Raw genomic sequence first — 23,750 nt, 5'->3', positions numbered from 1 at the left:
GTTTCTTTTAACTCACATCTCTTAATTATATGATACTTTTGTTCTCAGGTCAGCAAAATAAGGTATAGTTGTTTCATAAGTTACGGCTCTAGGAGTGAGCCTATAGTGTGTATACAGTGAATTATTGACATTGCTGTAATTCACTAGAGAAACCAAGAAATACCATTTCTTAATATAACAACCAAATGTGCACAGTTGCGTCCCAAATTTAGGGTCCTAGCCAGTAGTCAGTTTTTTCTTATAAAGTTACTAGGTTTTTATAAGTTTGATCTGGACAGTGTCTTTTTATAATTCCATGATAAAATACTTTGTAGTCTTTTTACGTAAAAATTACTGACTAAATTTAAAATTTGGGTAAGTTAAAAGGAAGTAAATCAAATTTATCTCCCAATATGAAATGGTAAATCAAATTTATTCTCCCAATATGAAAATAATATAGAGCAGATAAATTTTGAAAATGTAATAAATGCATTTGTCTTCAAATAGAGAATAATTATTCTACCCGGACATTTGTATATATTTAGATGTAAATGATGATCATGTTGAAGATGTTTCAGCAATTCAGCATTTGACGAGTGATTCAGACAGTGAAGTATACTGTGATTCCATGGAGCAATTTGGACAAGAAGAGGTAAAAATGACATTTTTTAATTGGTAAATTTTCAAAGTGATATATCAGAATTCCATGCATAACTTCTGTTAATAACAGATGTGTATGCTGTTCACCACTTTGAAAACATACCTCTAACATGTTTAAACATTTGTATTTTGTTTTTTTGTGAATTAAAAAATATATAAAATTCCTGAATATTCAAAACTGTTTAAATATTATAATTTATAATGTATTTACAGTTATAAATATTCTGAGAGAGGTGGGATGGGAGGCAGAAAGTGAACTCCTTATGCTAGTCCTTATGTTTGAGACATTGATAACAGTCAAGAAGACTGAATAATTTCAAACAAATAAATCTGTCTTCATATTGACTAAATACATTGGACTGAAGTTTTTTTTTTTTTTTTTTTTGCGGCACGCGGGCCTCTCACTGTTGTGGCCTCTCCCGTTGCGGAGCACAGGCTCCGGATGCGCAGGCTCAACGGCCGTGGCTCACGGGCCCAGCCGCTCTGCGGCATGTGGGATCCTCCCGGACCAGGGCACGAACCCGTGTCCCCTGCATCGGCAGGCAGACTCTCAACCACTATGCCACCAGGGAAGCCCTGGACTGAAATTTTAAGTGGAAATACTTTTCAAATTTCAGTTAATTAAGATTTGGTATTGAAAACTAACATTTGGAAAACCATTAAAAGTACATGAATTTTGTATTTTTCTCTTTGACAACTTTTTCTGATAACGACCAGGGTGGTTTTGACGTCTATATTTATGTTTGTTGTTTTTACATCCTCCCCCTGGTCTTTCCCCACCCCTGTTCTAACACAGTGTTTTTTAAATTTTTAAAATTTATTTTATTTTAAAATTAAATTAATTTATTTTTTTATTTTATTGAATTATAATTGATTTACAATGTTGTGACAGTGCTTTTTTTTTTTTTTTTTTTTTTTTTTTTTTGCTGTACGCGGGGCTCTCACTGTTGTGGCCTCTCCCGTTGCGGAGCACAGGCTCCGGACGCGCAGGCTCAGTGGCCACGGCCCACAGGCCCATCCGCTCCGCGGCATGTGCGATCTTCCCGGACCAGGGCACGAACCCGCGTCCCCTGCATTGGCAGGCGGACTGTCAACCACTGCGCCACCAGGGAAGCCTCGTGACAGTGCTTTTTGAATACAGTAACTCTGGATATTTAAAATGTTTCTTGGATGAATGACTGAGTCATGAGCACAGTTCACTGCCAAACATCTCAGTTCTTTGCTGAGATGTATATAAATCATCTCTATCCCATTTCTCCCCTACAGATGGGAGGCAGAATATGAATTAAAGACATTTTTAAGAAAAATAATATTTTCTATAATAACTTTTAAAAAATACCGCTTTATAAAACCAGTCATTCTTCTATTGTCATGGAAACCTTGTGGTGTATAACTACGTGCTTTACATTTGTAGTCTTTAGATAGCTTTACGTCAAACAATGGACCATTTCGCTATTACTTGGGTGGTAATCCCAGTCAGCCCTTGGAAAGTTCTGGTTTTCCTGAAGATGTTCAAGTATCTCCTGGGAGTGGCAACAGGGGAGACACACAGGCGGCAGCAGTGGAAGGCAAAGGTGAAGTAAAGCACGGAGGAGAGGATGGCGGGAATAACAGTGGAGCGCCGCACCGTGAGAAACGGGCTGGAGAAAGTGAGGAATTCTCTAACGTCAGGAGAGGGAGAGGTGTGTAGCACTTGTTTTTTGCTCTCACTGTCTTTATAAACGAATTAATGAAATGGGGAGGTTCTAGATAGGAGAGGCACCAGGACTGTCCCTCTGCAAAGGGAATGTTGAAAGTTATCTTCGCGGAACATCTAACCATTTTCCTTTATGTCTGGTTCTCTCCTTTGACTCTACAGGGCATAGCAGTGTATTCTTTGAAGGTGTGGGAGAAAACATGTCTATTTCCACATCTTTTATGCAGTGTTTTAAGGTAGCCAAATTTATGTTTTATCACCTCCTTGAACGCTCACTGATTGCTCCAGCTGTGCTGCTGCTTTTTTCCTACTATAGGTGAAGATCTGAATTCCTTATTGTTTCCCATTTCCCCGCTTAGGTCAAAAGACATCATTTCAAGCTGATAAATCAAGTAATAGAGATAAAAGAACATTTAACAGTACAGAGGGAAACATTAAGAATATTAATGTGATCAGGTAATAAAGAGTTGAGTGGGGAAGAAAAGTAGGAATATTAATTTACAGTTGTTTATAGTAAGGAATCAATAGGTACTGTCAAAATAGCCACTTGAACAAAAACAAACCTTTCTAATTTATCAGAAAAAAATACACATTTTTAAAAAAGCAGTGAAAACAAACCATGTAGTAAAATATTTTTTAAAACAATGCATAATATAAAAGACTTAAGATCAAATGTATTTGTGAAAGCAGTACAAGTAAAGAGGCTCTACTCACCTACTTAAAGAAGAAGGTATTTGGATTGGTTCACCAAGCAAAGCATAACTTCATGCTATAGTCTACAGAAAGTAAAAAATAAAAATATAGGCAAAGGTATCTCACACAAATGCACATTAAAATAAGACAAGATTAGTAATCTTGATATCAGGGAAGATTAACTTCAGGACAAAAAGCATTAAGATAAAGAGGGCCACTTGTAATGTTAGGGTGTGCAGTAGAGACTTAAAATTGTTAATATCTTATATAACATCAACACTTCAAAAAGCAAAATCTGCAGATGATGTAAGGAGAAATAGGGAAAGTCATATTAATATTCAGGAGACTTTAATGTACTTTTTTTGGTCTATATGAGAGTATAAGGACAAAAACATAACTAAGAATAATGAGAACCTTACTAACATAATTAATTTGGTAAATCCTATTGGTAGTTATCAAACTGTGTACCATGATACTTACGGAACCTGATAATTCTAGATGCTAATTTTTTCCTTGTTACCCTTATGACACCCAGGCAAGAAACTCTGGACTGTATTTCTTATTTATTGTCACCATTGTCTCCCCTTTTCTACATTTGGTCCATCAGATAAACCTGTAGTTCATTCTCTCTAATGTCTTCCTTTCCAATTTGATAGCCAGGCCAAGCTTTTCGTTTTTCACTGATTCAGAAACCTCTTAAGCTTGTATGACTGTTATTATTTTCTAAGTAAATACATTCTCAAAGTGATCAGGATAATCTCTCTGTTTTTCTTTTGTTTTTTTTTTTTACTAAGACACATTCTTCCTATTGAAGAATATACAGTGTTTTTTGTCTGTATATATGCCTCTCTCTCTCTCTCTCTCTCTCTCTCTCTCTCTCTCTCTCTCTCTCTCTCTCTATATATATATATATATATATATATATATATATATATATAGGTCTGCCTATAAAGCCTACACTCCTCACCTTCACATGGAACTTGATTCAACCTGTCCTTTGCTCTTCCTGACGTTATCATCCTCATGTTTTCATCACTCTCCTTTTTAGCATCTACCTCAAATAAGTAAAGAAAATCTTCCCACTTCCACCACCGGCTTGCCCCTTCCATGTCTATGTCTTTCCTATCGTTTGGCATAGTCTTTTGTCTCTTCTTTGTTGATATTTGACTATCCCTTCATTCAAAATTCAACCTAAAGGAAAAAAATAGTGCTTTGGGGGAGTCTTTCCTAATAATTCACATTTAACTTTAATTAGTGGAATACTATATTATTTTAATATCCTTACACTTTTACACGCATTCCTTTTGCCAGGACTTTTATGTGCTCGGAATATAGGATAGGTTAATAAATCTTGATAGCATATTATAAAGCAGTAGGGAAAAAGCAGGCTCTGGGGACCCCTAGGGTAAGATAGTCAAGTGTATGATGGTCATAACATGTCCCGCCCTCAACCTAATTAAATGAATAAAAAAGAAGAAAAAAATATCAAGGAATATGGCAACAGCAACTAGATAAGGGACTCATCCTCATACCATAAACTTTGCAAAGTATCACAGAGACAGGACAATTAGAAAGAAACTAGAATCGATAGGAAGTTCTGTTCTCTATAGAAACAGTGAGAATGAAGGTGAGTCAATGAAATTTTGAAAAAAACCTCTCAATTTAGTGGGAAGCAGACCGGAAGCCATAGTGGCTCGAGGGTGAAGACTCAGAGTGTCCTTCTGGAACTCTTTTGGACACACAGCCAGAATGAGTGCAAGACTTGTTATTATTTTTCTCTTCCACCTCTGGTTGAGAAGGAGGCTGGAGAATGGGGCATAATCTGGTGGAACTAATCACCTCTTGTCACAGAGGCTTAAAAAAAAGAGAAGATACAGGAGGATTGGGTAGCCTAGTGTCCAGTTCACCGAATTTCACATACCCTCCCATCTCCCCTTCCCCTGGGGACAAGAAGAACCACAGCCAGAGCTAGAAGAAACTGGGGTTTGCTTTCAGACATGACCTCCCTCTTCTAGTTCTGATCTTGAGGACACTGAGGGAGGCAGGGGGAGATAATTGCTCAGTGATAATTCTCTGTCACTGCCAAAGGCCATCTGGCCTCTTATATGGAGGAAGGATCTGAAATATAAGGCCATCTATCATTTGAATATATATGTCATTTTATATATATATATATATATATATATATATATATATATATATCTCGCTGATCCAGGAAAAGTCCCCAACACAGGGCATTTCACAATGTACAAAGAAAGAGAATAGAAAACAATTCCCCTGTTACCTCAGCCCCTACCTCTAGTCCCACTCAGAAGAGCCTAATATAGAAGCAGCAGACACTGATGATATCAAGTCTACAAGGTCAGGTCTGGGGCGACATACCATTGGGGCAATGTCAATGTGGCAGGAAACCCACTCTATTTAGGTAGATTGATAGAGTTGCCTGTGTCATAGATAAACAAGCTGACAAAAACTGACCTGGGAACTATGTAGAAATAAAATAAAATAAAAAGGAGAGTGGAGAGGGGGAAAGGCACTTAGGATGCAAACAAAAGATCTGTTTTGGAAGAATATATATGCCAGAAAACAGAACATTTTAGATAACCAGTATTCCTCACTCAATAAAAAAAATATAAACACTTACAAATAGGAGATCGAAGCAGAGATGATAAGGCCTAATAAAAGGAAATTGCATAGGTAGGGGGAAAATTGGAGGCATAAGTCATATGTTATATAAGTTATAAATACATTAGAAACAGTAAAGAAGAGAATTGACATGGCAGAAATGCAAGTCATTCATTTATTGAAGAAAGGCAGCTTATACAGTTTGGGCGGAGGGCCCCTCTTTACAAGAAAAAATACAAATTTGTGAATATTTAGTTAAGAAAAAGGTCACAACGTATTACTAGAACCTTGGATTCAGGTTTCTTTCTTTAGGTAATTTAACAAAATTGTTTATATGAAACGCTTCCTGTTTAAAATCTGACTTTACTCACCTACAGCTCTCTACGGCTCCCAGAAATCACAGGGGCCCGTACAGGGGAATGGGCTGATATCCTGTCTTTGTGAAGGCGGTTTGAACACTGAGTATTACAAAGGATGTAGTAAAGTGAGCAGAGACAGCAGTAGTTCTCTGGCACCATCAGAACCCACTGATAGACCATCACAGAATATGTCAAGCTTTTAAAGATGCAGGAAAAAACTAAGCCTGAAATTCAACTTCCCACTTTTTTTTTCTGTGTAAATTCCAGACCAATAGCTGAGTTCAGGAATGACCACTTCAAATTTTACTTCCTTTCGATACAAGAGTAGAGGTCTTCTTGAAAATGGCATCGAGCATTTCAGTGTACTCTTTGGGGTTTAACTTGGCAGATGGCTCCAATTCCATTTCTCTTACAGCCCCAAACACTGCTTGATGCAAGTTCAGTTTTGGGAATCCTGCTTCTGTAGGGTTCCAGGATGCCAAAAGGGCAACGAGGTAGACAATTTTCTGTTTATTATTTAAAACAAAACTTATGTATTATATTAGCAAGCATGTAAAACTTGTGATGTTCCATTTCTGCAAGGGTAAGGTAACATAGTAGTACCTTTTACATACTGCAATATAAAACTGTTTTGGACTTCCCTGGTGTGTACAGGGAGCACAGGGTCGATCCCTGTTTGGGGAACTAGGATCCTGCATGCCACACAGCGAGGCCAAACAAACAAACAAAAAACTGTTTCAGCCTTTGTGAAAAATAACTTGGCAACACTCATTAAGAACCACAACAAAATTGTTATCCTTTCCCAGGAATTCTTCTTTGAATTTGTCTGACCTAAAGAAGTCAACAGAAATTTGGACAAGAATTTATATACAAAGACATCCATTGCAATGTTATTTGTAATTGCAAAAATTTGGAGTCACCCTAACTATCTAAAAGTGCAAAATGATTGAGTAAATTATTTCATGGTCTTACTAGTGAATTCATATAGCTGTTTCAGTGTTTTTGGAATTGGAGTAAAACTTAATGGTGCACGTAAATGTTCATTATATATATATATATATATATATATATATTTTTTTTTTTTTTTTTTCTTTTGGTGGTGTGCAGGCCTCTTACCGCTGTGGCCTCTCCCGTTGCGCCACAGGCTCAGCGGCCATGGCTCACGGGCCCAGCCGCTCCGCGGCATGTGGGATCTTCCCGGACCGGGGCAGGAACCCGTGTCCCCTGCATCGGCAGGCGGACTCCCAACCACTGCGCCACCAGGGAAGCCCAATATTTTTTAAAAGTAGGACACAAAATCACATATAAGGCGTAATGCCAATTCTGTAAATATACGCGTAGAGAAAAGAACGTATGGATAGACAACAAAATGTTAATAGTGGTGAGATTTCAATATAAGTATAATGGAATTTATAAGAAAAACCATTTAAAAACCTTTTGGGAGGCTTACAGTGATCAAATAGGAAGACATGGCTATTTAGTGTAGCTTTTAATACTCCAAAGAAACAGCCTCATATTTTTTCAATCTTGTTACTGTATTAGTGAAGAATTTTTAAGAATGTACCCCAAATATGTATATTATTTGCGTATTATATACATTGAGTCATGTACTAGTATATTAGGTACATTATAAAACCTTAGCAAAAAAAAAAATTAAGACTATAAATAGAAGTTTATACCTGTGTCAACTTCTTTGATTTTGATAGTTTATTTTGTATACTTCCTGATTGCTTCCACTCTACTTTGGAGATTTAGATCTCAAAGAAATAGAGGAAAAATGAAAAAAAAACACAAAAGACACCCCACCATTTCTACTTTTCTAAGAGTGATTAAAACTAACTTATTTTGCTCTCTTAAAATAGGGCACAGGATGCAACATTTGAGTGAAGGAAGCAAAGGTCGGCAAGTGGGAAGCGGAGGTGATGGGGAACGCTGGGGTTCAGACAGAGGGTCGAGGGGCAGCCTCAACGAGCAGATCGCTCTCGTGCTCATGCGCCTGCAGGAAGACATGCAGAACGTCCTTCAGAGACTCCACAAACTGGAGACACTGACGGCATCGCAGGTAGCCTTCCTCGTTTGTCTTGTCTTCATCTGCCGTTGATCCCATCAAACAGTGTGTAATTGGGATCTGTGTTAATCTGATTTAAATGAACCATACAAATGATACCCAAAGCTTATTTTAGCAGTTAAGTAAGATTATATGTTTAGGGAACCAGGCTCAGATTATGTTTTATCAAGAGGTATATGATGTGTTCCAATGAGAAGAATATTCAAATACACTGATTTGAGTGGTTTTGCTAAGAAAGAGACAAATTCTGGATCCACAAAATGCTAAACAGTAACAGTTTACAAAATGCTTTTTCTTGTTAAACGTGTGATTTTTTGGTATGTGCATTTAATATCTGTCTTTCTTGCTAGACTATAAACACCGTGATTGTAGGGACTATATATATACTATTTTATTTACTGCTACTAAAGGACAGAGCCTTGTTCCAAGGAGGGGGCACAATAAATATCTGCTGTTAGATTTAAAAATAATCTGATTTACACACATCAATGGAGTTTAATGGTTTTTAAAAGGATCTACTTTTGAAAATATTATTTCAGAAAAGACTGACCCAAAAGCCAAATACCACTTAAAATAATTGGAATTTTTCAGCATATAAAATTAGCAGTACCATGTTGGAGACAGGAAGAAGAACCCGAGAAGAATAAGTGTTGAACAGTGCAGTTTGTGGCACTAATAGAGACCACAGCTAATGTCCTAGGGTTCACCATTGAAGGGCCATCCTTTTGTAGTAAGCGTTGTCTTCTATCTTGACCTCTTTTTAAAATGCTGTGGAGGTAATACACTAACTTACCCATTCTTTACGGTAAATTAGTTTTAGGCTCAACACTTTCAAGCCAGAGAGAAATGTAGAGTTATGATTTGACCTCCACTATGGTTTGCTATAGCTTATCAGGAATCTCCAAAACAGATATTTGGATATTGTTCACATAATCTTTACACTTTTACAGTTTTAATAATCAAGGCTATAGTTCTCAAATGTGTTTGTAAGTTGGTAGTTTATATGGAAATCAAGGAATTAATAAGAAATGTTGAGTAAGTAATTTAATAAGAATGTAAAAGAAGTAATGGTTCTGATTAATTTGAGGTTTTATTTTGATAACTTTATATTATTTGAACTATAAAATGTCAGAGGTAATTATTTGGCTAGGAATTTTAGGGACTTTTAATTTGGTCACTGTGAGTTTCAGGATAATCGAAGCATAGTTAGCAGAAAAATCGAGAGTAATCCAATATTTCACCCTTTTTAAAAAAAAAAGATAGGAAATAGAAAAAATTACTGTGTTTTTTTTTTCTTTTTGTCAAAGCTAAATCAGTTTCATTTGTGTTGATAGGCAAAATCATCAGCATTACAGACCGGTAATCAGCCCCCTTCGCCGGTAAGAAATTCTTATCTTAAATCTAAGTGCCAGGGTTTCAAATAAGTTACAGTAAATTTCGATTATATGACATCCTTAAAGTATTCCAAATGAAATCTACCCTTTAGAACTTTGAAGTTTAAAATATATTTGTTTTGTACTAAGTCTGAAAGTCTACTTACTGAATTATGCTCTAAAATATCTCCCTCCCTTTAGCAGGAGTGAGATCTATTATTAGTTATATAGTTTCAAAATTATGGTGTGTTTTTTAAATTTATATGTGCAATATGTAATAGATTGGTGACCAGCTTATTTTATTTTCTCAGAGACCATCTTGGTGGCCCTTCGAGATGTCTCCTGGTGCATTAATCTTTGCTATCATATGGCCTTTTATTGCCCAGTGGTTAGTGCATTTATATTACCAAAGAAGGAGAAGGTAATATGATAGTTTTATAATTCAAAGTGGTATGTAAACTCTTAGAATCTATAGCAGACAGAGCTTTCAGCGGCAGTTAGGGAGATAGGTCCATTTTATAGGTAGTCATACTGAGCATTCTGTACTGATCCTGAGACTGAAACTACCTTGGAAATGATACCTAGTGGGTTTTTAGATACTTGTTAGATTAAAATTTTTTCACTTGAGAGCATCTGATGTATTTTTACACCTTTGATTTATGCAACAGCAAGAAAATGATTACAGGCTTAAGTTTTATGTCTTATGAAGAAACAGTGTTCTGAAAGTATGATTTTTTGGGGGGGCCCTTTGCTAATATTAAAGGACAACAGATAAGAAAACTAATAATGCCTGCATGCTCTCTATACCTTAGAAATATAGACATTGGCATTTCAGAAAATGTTCATCCTGGTGGTTGACTAGAAATAGGGCTTATTCTAATTTGAGGGCCAGAACTCGTTTGGATGCCAGGAAATAACTCAGATAAGTCTGAGAATAATAGGTTCGAATCCTTGCAAGTGCTCTGAGATTGTCTAGATGAGGAATAACCTGAGGCCAAAACTCTTGGGTTCAAGAAAATCGTTAAAAGCATTTTTTTGGACACTATGTAAACTGAATTACTTTCCCTGGATGGGCAGATGGACAAATATTTGTCATTCGTGGCCTCACTGATTATGTTTCTGGTGTTTCATCACCATTTGCCATTAAGTCACAACAGATGGGGAAAAGAGATAGGGTATTTGGTGGTAAGATTTTAAGTGCTCTCTTACATATGTGCAGTAGAAACACATTTTTAAAAAATCTACAAGTTTAAATAATTATAGGTCTGTTGGTCCTCTACCAAAGAACCCACGTTTCTAATTACTGCACGTGATAACAAAAGCAAAAACCAAACATTTACCCTTCTCCTGCGTCAAAGGGCTAAGCAGCACACTGAGTGCCCCAGTGAGAACGCTTTATAGTAGAGAAAGGAAAGGCATGTGGCCTTAGGTGACTTGGTTTAGTCTTCCTTGTTCTCTGCTTATGTTAAGACTGTTTGGTGTATGTTCACAAATGAACTCAATACGTTTTCTGGTACATTAATGTTCTTGGAATATTCTTGCTCACTTAAAAAACTTTTGTGGGATTTCAGAAGCCTAAGTTGCCTTCTCAGTATCATTTATCCCCTTTCTAAGCCATCTGTGTATGTGTTATTTCAGCTGTTAAGATACAGACCTTGGGACTATATCTATAGATATAGACTGTAGACCATGGTCCAGTGGTTAAGAATCCGCGCATCCAATGTAGGGGGTGTGGGTTCAATCCCTGGCTGGGGAGCTAAGATCCCGCATGCTGCATGATATGGCCCAAAAAAGGGAAAAAAAGATATAGACCTTAATTTAAATCCTTTCTTTTCTTTTTTCACACATTTTGTGTTTCTCCTGTGATGGTTGGGTGCTATACAGTGTTTTAAATCCTAATATCCGTGATAATAGGAGGAAAAAAGAACCAAACCTTTTTTCAATATGTGGTTATACTGGATTTAAGCGGCTGGCAACAGTGGTGCTAATGGGAGGTGTTTACATGTTTTGCAATGCATTTCAAAGTTCTTTTTCATGTTTTCCTTTGTAGAAAGTTGGGGATTGGAGAATAGAGAAATTCAACACACAACAAAAAAACTTAAAGTTTACTTCCATTAATAATTTATTTCATGCTTAAGGTTAAAGCAGCTTGTCAGTTTATTAAAGACTGAAAAAACAAACTGTACTTTGCTTCAGCAGTCACGGAAAATGGCAGTTTTTCTAAAATTATTATTTTTGTTTAATGTTCCTTACTTGTAAAAGTATATGCCATTTCTCCTAAGTATTCCTTCCAGTTGTTGACAGATGTCTCTGAATGGAGAAACTTTTCTCTGTTCATAATTTTCTACTTTGTTATTATTGAATCTTTATCCAGTTTTCCAATGTATGTTAGGTATTTAATCATTCAAAGTTGTAAATTATTAGTGCTCTGCAACTGCATTTTGATGAGACATCGTGTTTTTATGTATTGTTTACTTATATATGTAAGGAGTCAACTGGGGTTGGCGATGGAAATAAGTTTTGGCTTGAGGGGATTTAGGCATCTTTTAATCTGGCAGTGTTTAACAGGTTTTAATCTGACAGTTATAGGAAAGAAGACTAGAGAACATTGTGCATGGTTTAGAGAAGACAGGTCTGTGTTAGAGATGAAGAGAAAGATTTAGAAATCCTCTTAGGATAGGAAAAGTGTGACCAGGAGAGGGTGTGCCCTACTTATAACAGGGCCCACCCTGTACCTCATCCTCTAGCACAGTGTCTGGCATGTATTAGGCTTTCAATAAATATGTGCTGAATACCTGGCTGAAGGCCCACTCTTGGCAGGATGGCAGCCGAAGTACCATGTGACATGGAGAAGCTTTGATGTTGTTTAACATCTGGATGCAAACACACACTGAGATAATCCTATACACATGCAAAATAAGTGGTTATCTATTTGTGGTAAGCTTTAAAAAAAAATTTTTTTTTTACATGAAAAGTAATACTTAAGGTCCACTGCTTGATTCTTTTTTCCCCAGTATAGAAGAATATAAATTTTTTTATAGTTGATTTACAATGTTAATTTCTGCTATACAGCAGAGTGATTCGGTTATACAAATATATATATTCTTTTTTTATATTCTTTTCCATTATGGTTTATCATAGGATATTGAATATAGTTCTCTGTGCTATACAGTAGGACCTTGTTGTTTATCCATTCTATATATAATAGCTTACATCAGAAAAATATAAATTTAAAAGTAAAAGAGATCTCATATCACTCTGCAGGGGATCTGAAAAACATTCTTTCTGTATGTGCTATGAAGAGTATCATCTGCAGACCTGTTCAAAATTAGACCCTGAACAGCCTCCTATGGTACTACCTCCCCTCAGTTACCTAACCTGGTCATTCTGCTATTAAAATTATCCATGAGTTAAATACTGAAAGCAGGCCAGTTTTTCTTTTTTTTGGCCGCAGGGCGGCAGCTTGCAGAATCTTAGTTCCCCAACCAGGGATCAGACCCAGGCCTACGGTGGTGAAAGCACCGAGTCCTAACCACTGGACCTCCAGGGAATTCCCTGAAAGCAGACCTTTTAAGTCCACAAGACTATTCTTAATCTATTACACAAAGACCTCACTTCTCAGATACTGCATTTTTTACAAACTGAAGGTTTGTGGCAACCCTGTCACAAGGCTGTCAGTACCGCTTTCCCAACAGCATTCACTCACTTCATGTCTCTGTGTCATATTTTGGTAAATCTTGAAATATCTCAGACTTTTTCATTATTATTATATCTGTTATGGTGATGTGTGATTAGTGATCTTTGATGTTGCTACTATGACTTGCCAAAGGCTCAGATGATGGTTAGCATTTTTTAGCAATAAAACATTTTTTTAATGATTTTTTTAAGGGATTTTTATTTATTTATTTTTTGGCTGCGTTGGGTCTTCGTTGCTGCACATGGGCTTTCTTTAGTTGCGGCAAGTGGGGGGCTACTCTTTGTTGCAGTGCGTGGGCTTCTCACTGCAGTGGCTTCTCTTGTTGCAGAGCACAGGCTCTAGGCGTGCGGGCTTCAGTAGTGGTGGCACGTGAGCTCAGTAGTTGTGGCTTGTGGGTTCTAGAGCGCAGGCTCAATAGTTGTGGCACACAGGCTTAGTTGCTCCTAGGCATGTGGGATCTTCCCGGACCAGGGCTCGAACCCATGTCCTGTGCATTGGCAGGCGGATTCTTAACCACTGCACTACCAGAAAAGCCCAATAAAGCATTTTTAAATTAAGGTATGTACAGTTTTTTAAGACATAATGCTATTGCCACTTAATAGACCACAGTAGAGTGTAAACTGTTATATGCACTGGCAAACCAGAAAATTTGTGTGACTCACTTGATTGCGATATTAGCTTTATTGCGATGGTCTGGAGTCAAACCTGCATGATCTTCAAGGTCTGCCTGTAATTTGAAGGAAAGGATGTTTCTAACCACTTTCCTCTATCAGTCTGTCCAGGTTCATAAATGTGCTGGTAGGTGGTTTCCTTAGAGACAATGAGCTTTCAGTTTTTATTTAATAAAAACTGGATAGCGTGGGACAGGTCTCAGGAGAAACATTCTTCAGATGGAGCCTGGGGAAGGTGATACTGGACCAAAAATTCAGGCCCAGGCTTCTGAGGCAGGGAAAGAATCTCAGCAGTCCAGGCAGAGCAGAGAGTTAAGTGGGCTGGGGAAAGGCAAAATGTTATTCCTGTTTTCTGTAACTTTTCTTCTCTTATCGCACTATACCCTACATTTTACAAGTTAATTTTTTATAAAAGGAGAGAAAGAGCTCACTATGTGCCTGGAAAACATCCCAAAATTCCAAAGATGGTGATAATGACTTATGTCTCTTCTATTTCCCTATTACAGTTGAAGGTTGGGGGGTTCATAGACCCAAGTTGTGTGTTTTTTGGTAAATCTACAGATTTGGTAAATCTTGTATAGCAATCTGCATCACGTGGGTTCTTAGTAAGTGTTGCTAACTGTTCAGGCACCTCCCAACTAGCATTTCTGCTGAAGTCTCACTCAGGCAGTCTTTACAACCACCCACGATTCTCTTCCTCCAGGGGCCGTTTTTCTTCATGCCAGAGTAATCTCCTCCTATTATGTGAAAATCCAACTGATTATTTAAAATGTCCCTCCTGCCAAGGTGTACATAAGATTTCTGCAAAGGATAAGGAGTAGTCTGATTATTTAAAAGATCATTCCTGCCAAGGAGGTTGCATAAGGGCGTTTCTACAGAGGAGAGGAATAAACTTGTAATGAGAGAGTTTCAGGCATTTTGGCATCTGGAATGCTGAGGAGGATATAGAGATTTTACAGCTGTGGGTCCTTTCCCAGAACTCAGATCACATGTGATTGTTGTGGTCACAAGCCCATTCTTCTCTGGTAGCTCACTCTGCTATCAGTAAAACCATCAGATTATACACATCTGAGTTGCTGGTTTATATGTCCCTCCCATCCCCATCCTATCAACTAAACTGAGAGCTTTTTTGAGGGCTAAAAGCCTGCCTCAGAGATGTCCGAATCTCCAGTACCTGGCACAGTGCCTGGAAAATAACAGATACATAATATGTGTTGATTAAATGAACAGTCCAGGTTGTGTGTCTGTCAACCTTCTGTTGTTTTATGAAGCTTTTTTGTTTCAAAACTTTCCATTTTGATAAAATTATGAAATAATTTGCAAAAATCTGAACTGTGGAATAGCCAACTAGAAAAAGATGAGAATCTAGAAGCTGTGAGAGGAATGTACATTTAAATCGTTTGTTAGAAACTACTTGGTAATGTCATCACTTGCAGTTGGATCTTTCCTATCGAGCTCTAAGTGACATGAAGTAACTTCATAAGGATCATTTGTAATTTTATGGTCTTATTTTGAATTTGAATATTATTATTATGTTACCATCAGCGAATTCTTTGGTATCGATATGTTTCATATTCAGGTTGTATTTATACTCATAGGACATTGTTTTTTTCCTTTCTTTTCAAAGAAAATTGAACTGAAGAAAATATTTTCCTGAAGAAGGCTACTGGGCCTGGATGACCTCGGGATGAAATAGATTGTGGAGCTCACACGAAACTCCTCGTTTGTGATGATTACATTTCTTTTTGTTGTCCAGTAGTTTGGTTTGTGTACATATATACATATATATATTTTGCACTACACAAATGATAACATTTTAAGGACTAATATTGCTGATACTTGAATAATCAATCTCAACTAGGTTATAAGTAATAGACTTAGATTTACCCTACCCTTGAACTTGAAGGACATTAAATTATTAATTATTGTTTGGTAACATGTTTACCTGATTATCTCCCATAGAGAAATATAAGCTGCTTTTCCAAGGTACAGTTGTGATAATAAGAACAGATTAATAACTGGGTATTTTTAATTTTCTAAATTAAATATGAGAAAGTATGCAAACCAGGAGTGAATTTCAAATGAGATGAAATCGACTTTCTTAGTCACTGAACCACCATGCGATTCAGTAGAAAACGACTGGAAGAATCTTCTCCACATCCACTTTGTGGGCTGCCCATAATCTTTCTTGGGCATGCACATCTCTAACTTTAGTATTTAGGCATCATTATGACAAAGTAGAGCCCTATGTACTAGGCTTTGTTTTTACAAGTGATTCACAGAATAGACATAACCTGCTAATGGAAATGATGAAGAATGGGCTTAACGTGTTCTGAACCTGCAGATCATTAATAAGATTTGTATTCAATCATATACATGGATTCCTTTGTAATAATTTTCCTTTAACTGAGGACATCTTGTTTCTGCTTCATAGGGTGCTTTGAAATATAAAATGAAAACTTATTTATACTGTTTTTACAAAGGTCAAAGAGGAAACACATGAAAATCACTTTTCTGCAACTGGTAAACCACACAGACCGGACTCTTAACCTCTTAGTGCCTCAGTTTTTCCTTCGGGGTATAATATTGGAGATACACCTATTTCACAAGGGGTATTGGAGAGATCTGCAAGCTAGCAGGCCATATGCTTCCATTTGAATAAGACATACCCAACTAATGTAAATTTGTGTCTCTCCTCCACCTCCCACATGTAGATTAAGAAGAAGACTGTAATTTAGATTCTTGAAGGCTTTGTTTGGAATTATCCTTCCTGCATGCCTTTTAAAACTCCCTGCTCATGTAGATGTACCTTATGCTTTAAAGATTTCTCTGATACAAAGGTTTAGTATCAGATAATTTTTTAAATTCTTGGTATGTGTGATGTTGGGTTTAGCATCATGTGTTCAGAGTGTTCTCAATAAGAGAGAAAGTAATCCATCCCTAGTCTAGAGGTGGTTCTTTGTTTACCTGAAGAAAAAAGTATAAGAATACAATTTGCTTTTCTGAAGACTCTTTTTTTCCTTATTTTTTTTCTTACATGTAACTTGATGTTTTTTATTTTTTAATCCCATCTTGATTAAAATGTATCTGTCTCAAGAGATATACTAATATTTGCTTTTTAAAAGCTGTCCTCTATTTATTTAGGGAAAAAAAATGAAGCCAGTAACTGAATTATATGTAAAAATAAAATTTAGACCTGTGGGTCTGGAGTTATTTTTAAAAATTAGCTATCAATCTGGTATCAGAAAATGGTGGCTTTTCGCCTAGTATATAAATAAATAAGATGCAAAGTAAGAATGTAAGCAGTTGTGATTCATTACAAGCAGTTGGAGGTAACTAATTCCTAGGGATAACCATTTGTATCCTATTCCAAAGTCTTATTTTATAGTTTGAAAAGCACTTTGCACACAGTTCTTGTATATACAAGTAAAGACGTAATTATAGGATGTAGTGTTACTGCTTTGTTTAACAAGAACCTCATTTAAAATTGACAGCTATGGTATTTTTTTAATGATCTACTTCTTTTCTGTTTCTTTATTGTAAAATTAAGTTAAAAATAAAAGGTTAATGAAAAATGTTATGGTTTTTATTCCTTGTTACTGTTAGAAGTGCAGTGATTATATAAGGATTAAATGAGAATAAATAGTAGGGGTTCATAGGAAGTAATTGTGCCTCGTTCAACATAAAGCCATGCTATTACATGTAATTTTATAAAAATCAGAAACAGGCTGAAGTTGAATTCATTTAGTCATCTGGCTGAAAATGTTACTTATCGTGTCAAAATCTTAGTTTCAATTCTTACTCCAAATAGGTAGCTTCCCGTAGCCACTCAGTGTGGCCTTAGTCAGCCATGTTAAATACATACAGTTGGTCTTAGGTAGAAAATGGTAGAAGGTTTTATGTTTTTAATACAAATGTATAACTTTTAACTTCTCCAGATAGTGATAAAAGTGATGTTAGCTATTTGTAACATTAAGATACCAGTGTTCTGGGGCCTGTAATAGGAAGCTAACTGCAGTGGCTTGAGTTTTTTTTCCTCATATACAAGGAGTCCAGAGGTAGGAAGTCCAGGGCTGGTAAGGTGCTTCCACAATGTCCTTAGGGACACAGGTTCTTTCTGTTCTGTCATCTTTAGGGTGTGGGCCTTGTCTTGTTCGCTAAATGGCTGCTGTACATCTCGGTCCAATGTCTACATTACAGGTAGGCAAAGATCCTTATCCGATAGGGAAACAGTAACTTTCCTGGAAATCTCACACAGGATACTCCTTCTCCATCTACTTGGCTAGAACTGGGTCTCATAATTATATCTTTGTCTATAAGAAAGAATATTATTTAAAGAATAAAATTGTTTATATAGATATAATTTTACAAATTTAATTTTGCCCATACACAGGAAAGGCCATGTCTTTTGGCCTTTAATACACTTAACTGAGTTCTCTTCTTTATCTATTTTTCTTTTCTGCTTCTCAACCCTTGTTTTCCCACTGACCTTCTCTCTCTCCATTAATCCTCCTTCCCAGTGGAACCACTTTTTCAAGCTGAAAAACGGTAAGTGTTCTTTTCCTTTTTCAAAAGAAACAACTAAAAGAACTTTTAAATACGTACATAATACAGGCGAGGTGTAGCCATTGTTATTTTCTCTGCCCAGCACCTGTCCCTCCTCCTCCTGATAACAGCATCACTCTCCTTGCCCTTCCCCGTAGCACAGAGCTCCTCTTCCTCCACTGTAATCCTGCCCCACCCCCCGAGCCACAGTAATGGGCATGTGACTCAGACCTGGCCAGTGTCTATCTCATTCTCCTCTTGACCACAGTGACAGTCCTAGGAAGGGGTGTATGACCATCAGTGAAACAGTCAGAGTTATTCTCTGGATTTATTTCAGGAAACTAGAGAGAGCATTTTGCCTTTTCACAGAATATTACATAGTTGGGATCATACAGTATGTAGCCCTTTCAGAATGGCTTCTTTCACTTTGCAATATACATTTATGGTTCCTCCATGTAATTTCATGTCTTCATAGCTCATTTATTTTTATGTTTTTATAGCTGTGTGTCAATAAAGTTTTATTTAGAAAACAAGTAGGGGGCCATATTTGTCCCATGGGCTGTAGTTTGCTGACTTCTGATTTAGGTAATTCATTTCTTTTTAGCACTGATTAATGTATCAGATTACTAGAGTAATGTACTAGAGTTTATTTATCCATTCACCTATTGAAGGATATCTTGGTTGCTTCCAAATTTTAGTAATGATGAATAAAGCTGCTATCAACATCTGTGCATAGGTTTTCGTGTGGTCATAAGTTTTCAACTCATTTGGGTAAATACTAAAGAGCTGATTGCTGGATTGCATGGTAAAGTTACGTTTAGTTTTGTAATAAACCACCAAACTGTCTTCCAAAGTGGCTGTACCATTTTGCATTCCCACCAGTAATGAATAAGAGTTCCTGTTGCTCCCCATCTTTGTCAGCATTTGGTATTGTCGGTGTTTTGGGTTTTAGCCATTCTGATAGGTGTGTAGTGGTATCTCGTTGTTGTGTTCTGTTTCTCCTTGAATTACAGGCTGTAAGGTTATTACCAGGGAGATCCTGGGGCTGTATATCCTGCCACTTGGAGGAACCTTAGATAATAAGGCCAACATCTAGACCTAGGAACTTAGACAAGGGTCAGAAACAGTGAATTCAAGTCCTTTAATCCAGTTAATTCTGAAAACACTACCCCTATGTTTATACAGTTTGTTTACATGGGTTAATAAATTTGCCTTCTTACTTAAGGCAGTTTAAGGTAGGTTTCTGACACTTGGAACCAGAGTCCTGACTAGTATAGAAAATGCATGATTGTCAGGACTGAGTGTAGGCTCTGAAGCCAGACTGTGTAGGTTCAAATTCTCTGCAATCATGGGAAGTCCCTTACCTTATGTTTCAGTTTTCGTATGTATACAATGTGGATAAAAATACCTCATAGAGAGCTTCCCTGGTGGTGCAGTGGTTGAGAGTCCGCCTGCCGATGCAGGGGACACAGGTTCATGCCCCGGTCCAGGAAGATCCCATGTGCCGCGGAGCGGCTGGGCCCGTGAGCCATGGCCGCTGAGCCTGCGCGTCCGGAGCCTGGGGGAGGTCACAACAGTGAGAGGCCCGCGTACCGCAAAAAAAAAAAAAAAAAAAAAACCTCATAGAGTTAATATATGTATAAAATACGTAGAACAATGTTCAGGATACAGTAAGTACTTTGTAACTGATAGCTACTGTGATGGTAATAATAATGACTGGGTTTATTATTTCACTATCAGTACATAAGAATCCAAATCCCTTTTGCAGAGGTAGACACTGGAAATGTTGTTGCAAATGTACCAAAAAAATTTTTTTTTCTTTTTTAACAACAGCTAGTTTCTACCATTTATGCTCTGGATACTATTCCTTTCCTTAAAAACTTTGCCATTTTTTTCTGCCCCAGAGGCAACTACTTTCAGCACATTGGGTGATTGTTTTGTACTTACCTCCAAGGTTCTAAACAATATGTTTGAACTGCTCCTTTATTTTTTTTAAACATGTTTATTCGAGTATAATTGCTTTACAATTATAAATTACAGTGTTGTGTTTCTGCTGTTTAACAAAGTGAATCAGCTATATGTATACGTATATCCCCACATCCCCTCCCTCTTGCATCTCCCTCCCACCCTCCTTATCCCAACCCTCTAGGTGGTTGCAGAGCACCGACCTGATCTGCCTGTGCTATGCAGCTGCTTCCCAATAGCTATTTTACATTTGGTAGTATATATATGTCAGTGCTACTCTCTCACTTTGTCCCAGCTTACCCTTCCCCCTCTCTGTGTCCTCAAGTCCATTCTCTATATCTGCATCTTTATTCCTGTCCTGCCCCTAGGTTCATCAGAACCATTTTTTGTTTTTAGAGTCCATATATATGTGTTACAATATGGTAGTTGTTTTTCTCTTTCTGACTTACTTCACTCTGTATGACAGACTCTAGGTCCATCCACCTCACTACAAATAACTCAATTTTGTTTCTTTTTATGGCTGAGTAATATTCCATTGTATATATGTGCCACATCTTCTTTATCCATTCATCCGATGATGGACACTTAGGTTGTTTCCATCTCCTGGCTATTGTAAATAGAGCTGCAATGAACATTTTGGTACATGACTCTTTTTGAATTATGGTTTTCTCAGGGTATATGCCCAGTAGTGGGATTGCTGGGTCATATGGTAGTTCTATTTGTAGTTTTTTAAGGAACCTCCATACTGTTCTCCATTGTGGCTGTATCAATTCACATTCCCACCAACAGTGCAAGAGGGTTCCCTTTTCTCCACACCCCCTCCAGCATTTATTGTTTGTAGATTTTTTTGACAATGGCCATTCTGACTGGTGTGAGGTGATACCTCATTGTAGTTTTGATTTGCATTTCTCTAATTAGTGATGTTGAGCATCCTTCCATGTGTTTGTTGGCAATCTGTATATCTTCTTTTGAGAAATGTCTATTTAGGTCTTCTGCCCATTTCTGGATTGGGCTGTATGTTTTTTTGATATTGAGCTGCATGAGCTGCTTATATATTTTGGAGAGTAATCCTTTGTCAGTTGTTTCGTTTGCAAGTATTTTCTCCCATTCTGAGGGTTGTCTTTTTGGCTTTTTTATGGTTTCCTTTGTTGTGCAAAAGCTTTTAAGTTTCATTAGGTCCCATTTTTTAATTTTTGTTTTTATTTCCATTTCTCTAGGAGGTGGGTCAAAAAGGATCTTGCTGTGATTTATGTCATAGAGTGTTCTGCCTATGTTTTCCTCTAAGAGTTTTAGAGTGTCTGGCCTTACATTTAATTCTTTAATCCATTTTGAGTTTATTTTTCTGTATGGTGTTAGGGAATGTTCTAATTTCATATTTTCACATGTAGCTGTCCAGTTTTCCCAGTACCACTTATTGAAGAGGCTGTCTTTCCTCCATTGTGTGTTCTTGCCTCCTTTATCAAAGATAAGGTGACCATATGTGTGTGGGTTTATCTCTGAGCTTTCTGTCTTGTACCATTGATCTATATTTCTGTTTTTGTGCCAATACCACACTGTCTTGATTACTGTAGCTTTGTAGTATACTCTGAAGTCAGGGAGCCTGATTCCTCCAGGTCTATTTTTCTTTCTCAAGATTGCTTTGGCTATTCGGGGTCTTTTGTGTTTCCATACAAATTGTGCAGTCTTTTTGTTCTAGTTCTGTGAAAAATGTCATTGGTAGTTTGATAGGGATTGCATTGAATCTGTAGATTGCTTTGGGTAGTATAGTCATTTTCACAATGTTGATTCTTCCAATCCAAGAGCATAGTATATCTCTCCATCTGTTTGTATCATCTTTAATTTATTTCATCAGTGTCTTACAGTTTTCTGCATACAGGTCTTTTGTCTCCTTAGGTAGGTTTATTCCTAGGTATTTTATTCCTTTTGTTGCCATGGTAAATGGGAGTGTTTCCTTCATTTCTCGTTCAGATTTTTCATCATTAGTGTATAGGAATGCAAGAGATTTCTGTGCATTCATTCTGTATCCTGCTACTACCAAATTCTTTCATTAGCTCTAGTTTTCTGGTAGCATCTTTAGGATTCTCTGTGTATAGTATGTTGTCTGCAAACAGTGACAGCTTTACTTCTTCTTTTCTGATTTGGATTCCTTTTATTTCTTTTTCTTCTCTGATTGCTGTGGCTAAAACTTCCAAAACTATGTTGTATAACAGTGGTGAGAGTGGGCAACCTTGTCTTCTTCCTGATCTTAGAGGAAATGGTTTCAGTTTTTCACCACTGAGAATGATGTTGGCTGTGGGTTTGTCATATATGCCCTTTATTATGTTGAGGTAGGTTCGCCCTATGCCTACTTTCTGTAGAGTTTTTATCATTAATGGGTGTTAAATTCTGTCAAAAGCTTTTTCTGCGTCTATTGAGATGACCATATAGTTTTTTTCCTTCATTTTGTTAATATAGTGTATCACATTGATTGATTTGGATATATTGAAGAAATCTTGCGTTCCTGGGATAAACCCCACTTAATCATGGTGTATGATCCTTTTAATGTGCTGTTGGATTCTGTTTGCTAGTATTTTGTTGAGGATTTTTGCATCTACGTTCATCAGTGATATTGGCCTGTAGTTTTCTTTCTTTGTGACATCTTTGTCTGGTTTTGGTATCAGGGTGATGGGGGCCTCATAGAATGAGTTTGGGAGTGTTCCTCTCTGCTATATTTTGGAAGAGTTTGAGAAGAACAGGTGTTAGCTCTTCTCTAAATGTTTGATAGAATTTGCCTGTGAAGCCATCTGGTCCTGGGCTTTTGTTTGTTGGAAGATTTTTTTTGTGTGTGTGTGGTACACGGGCCTCTCACTGTTGTGGCCTCTCCTGCTGCGGAGCACAGGCTCCGGACACGCAGGCTCAGTGGCCATGGCTCACGGGCCCAGCCACTCCATGGCATGTGGGATCTTCCCAGACCGGGGCACGAACCCGTGTCCCCTGCTGCATCGGCAGGCGGACTCTCAACCACTGCGCCACCAGGGAAGCCCTGTTGGAAGATTTTTAATCACAGTCTCAATTTCAGTGCTTGTGATTGGTCTGTTTATATTTTCTATTTCTTCCTGGTTCAGTCTCAGAAGGTTGTGCTTTTCTAAGAATTTGTCCATTTTTTCCAGGTTGTCCATTTTATTGGTATAGAGTTGCTTGTAGTAATCTCTCATGATCCTTTGTATTTCTGCAGTCAGTTGTTACTTCTCCTTTTTCATTTCTAATTCTATTGATTTGAGTGTTCTCCCTTTTTTTCTTGATGAGTCTGGCTAATGGTTTATCAATTTTGTTTATCTTCTCAAGGAACCAGCTTTTAGTTTTATTGATCTTTGCTACTGTCTCCTTCATTTCTTTTTCATTTATTTCTGATCTGATCTTTATGATTTCTTTCCTTCTGC

At 37.2% G+C, this 23,750-nt stretch overlaps 1 protein-coding gene across 2 annotated transcripts in view; it reads left to right on the top strand.

Moving 5' to 3' along the window:
- ACBD5 (acyl-CoA binding domain containing 5) overlaps positions 1-17,392 on the top strand; it is a 33,887-nt gene extending 16,495 nt beyond the window's left edge. Inside the window, exons 8-13 of one of the 2 annotated variants that reach the window (XM_065900765.1) lie at positions 525-631; positions 2,054-2,321; positions 7,875-8,074; positions 9,415-9,459; positions 9,765-9,874; positions 15,449-17,392. In XM_065900765.1, coding sequence (XP_065756837.1) covers positions 525-631; positions 2,054-2,321; positions 7,875-8,074; positions 9,415-9,459; positions 9,765-9,874; positions 15,449-15,461 — 743 coding nt within the window. In that variant the 3' untranslated portion in view covers positions 15,462-17,392. The remainder of the gene's footprint in view (positions 1-524; positions 632-2,053; positions 2,322-7,874; positions 8,075-9,414; positions 9,460-9,764; positions 9,875-15,448) is intronic. The other variant, XM_065900755.1, reaches the window with a different exon arrangement.
- Positions 17,393-23,750: the final 6,358 nt, after the last annotated feature.

Source organism: Phocoena phocoena, chromosome 2 (genome assembly GCF_963924675.1).
Source record: "Phocoena phocoena chromosome 2, mPhoPho1.1, whole genome shotgun sequence".
NCBI lineage: Eukaryota > Metazoa > Chordata > Mammalia > Artiodactyla > Phocoenidae > Phocoena > Phocoena phocoena.
Note: the sequence above shows the minus strand (reverse complement) of the source record. Positions and strands in the feature narration are given on the sequence as shown.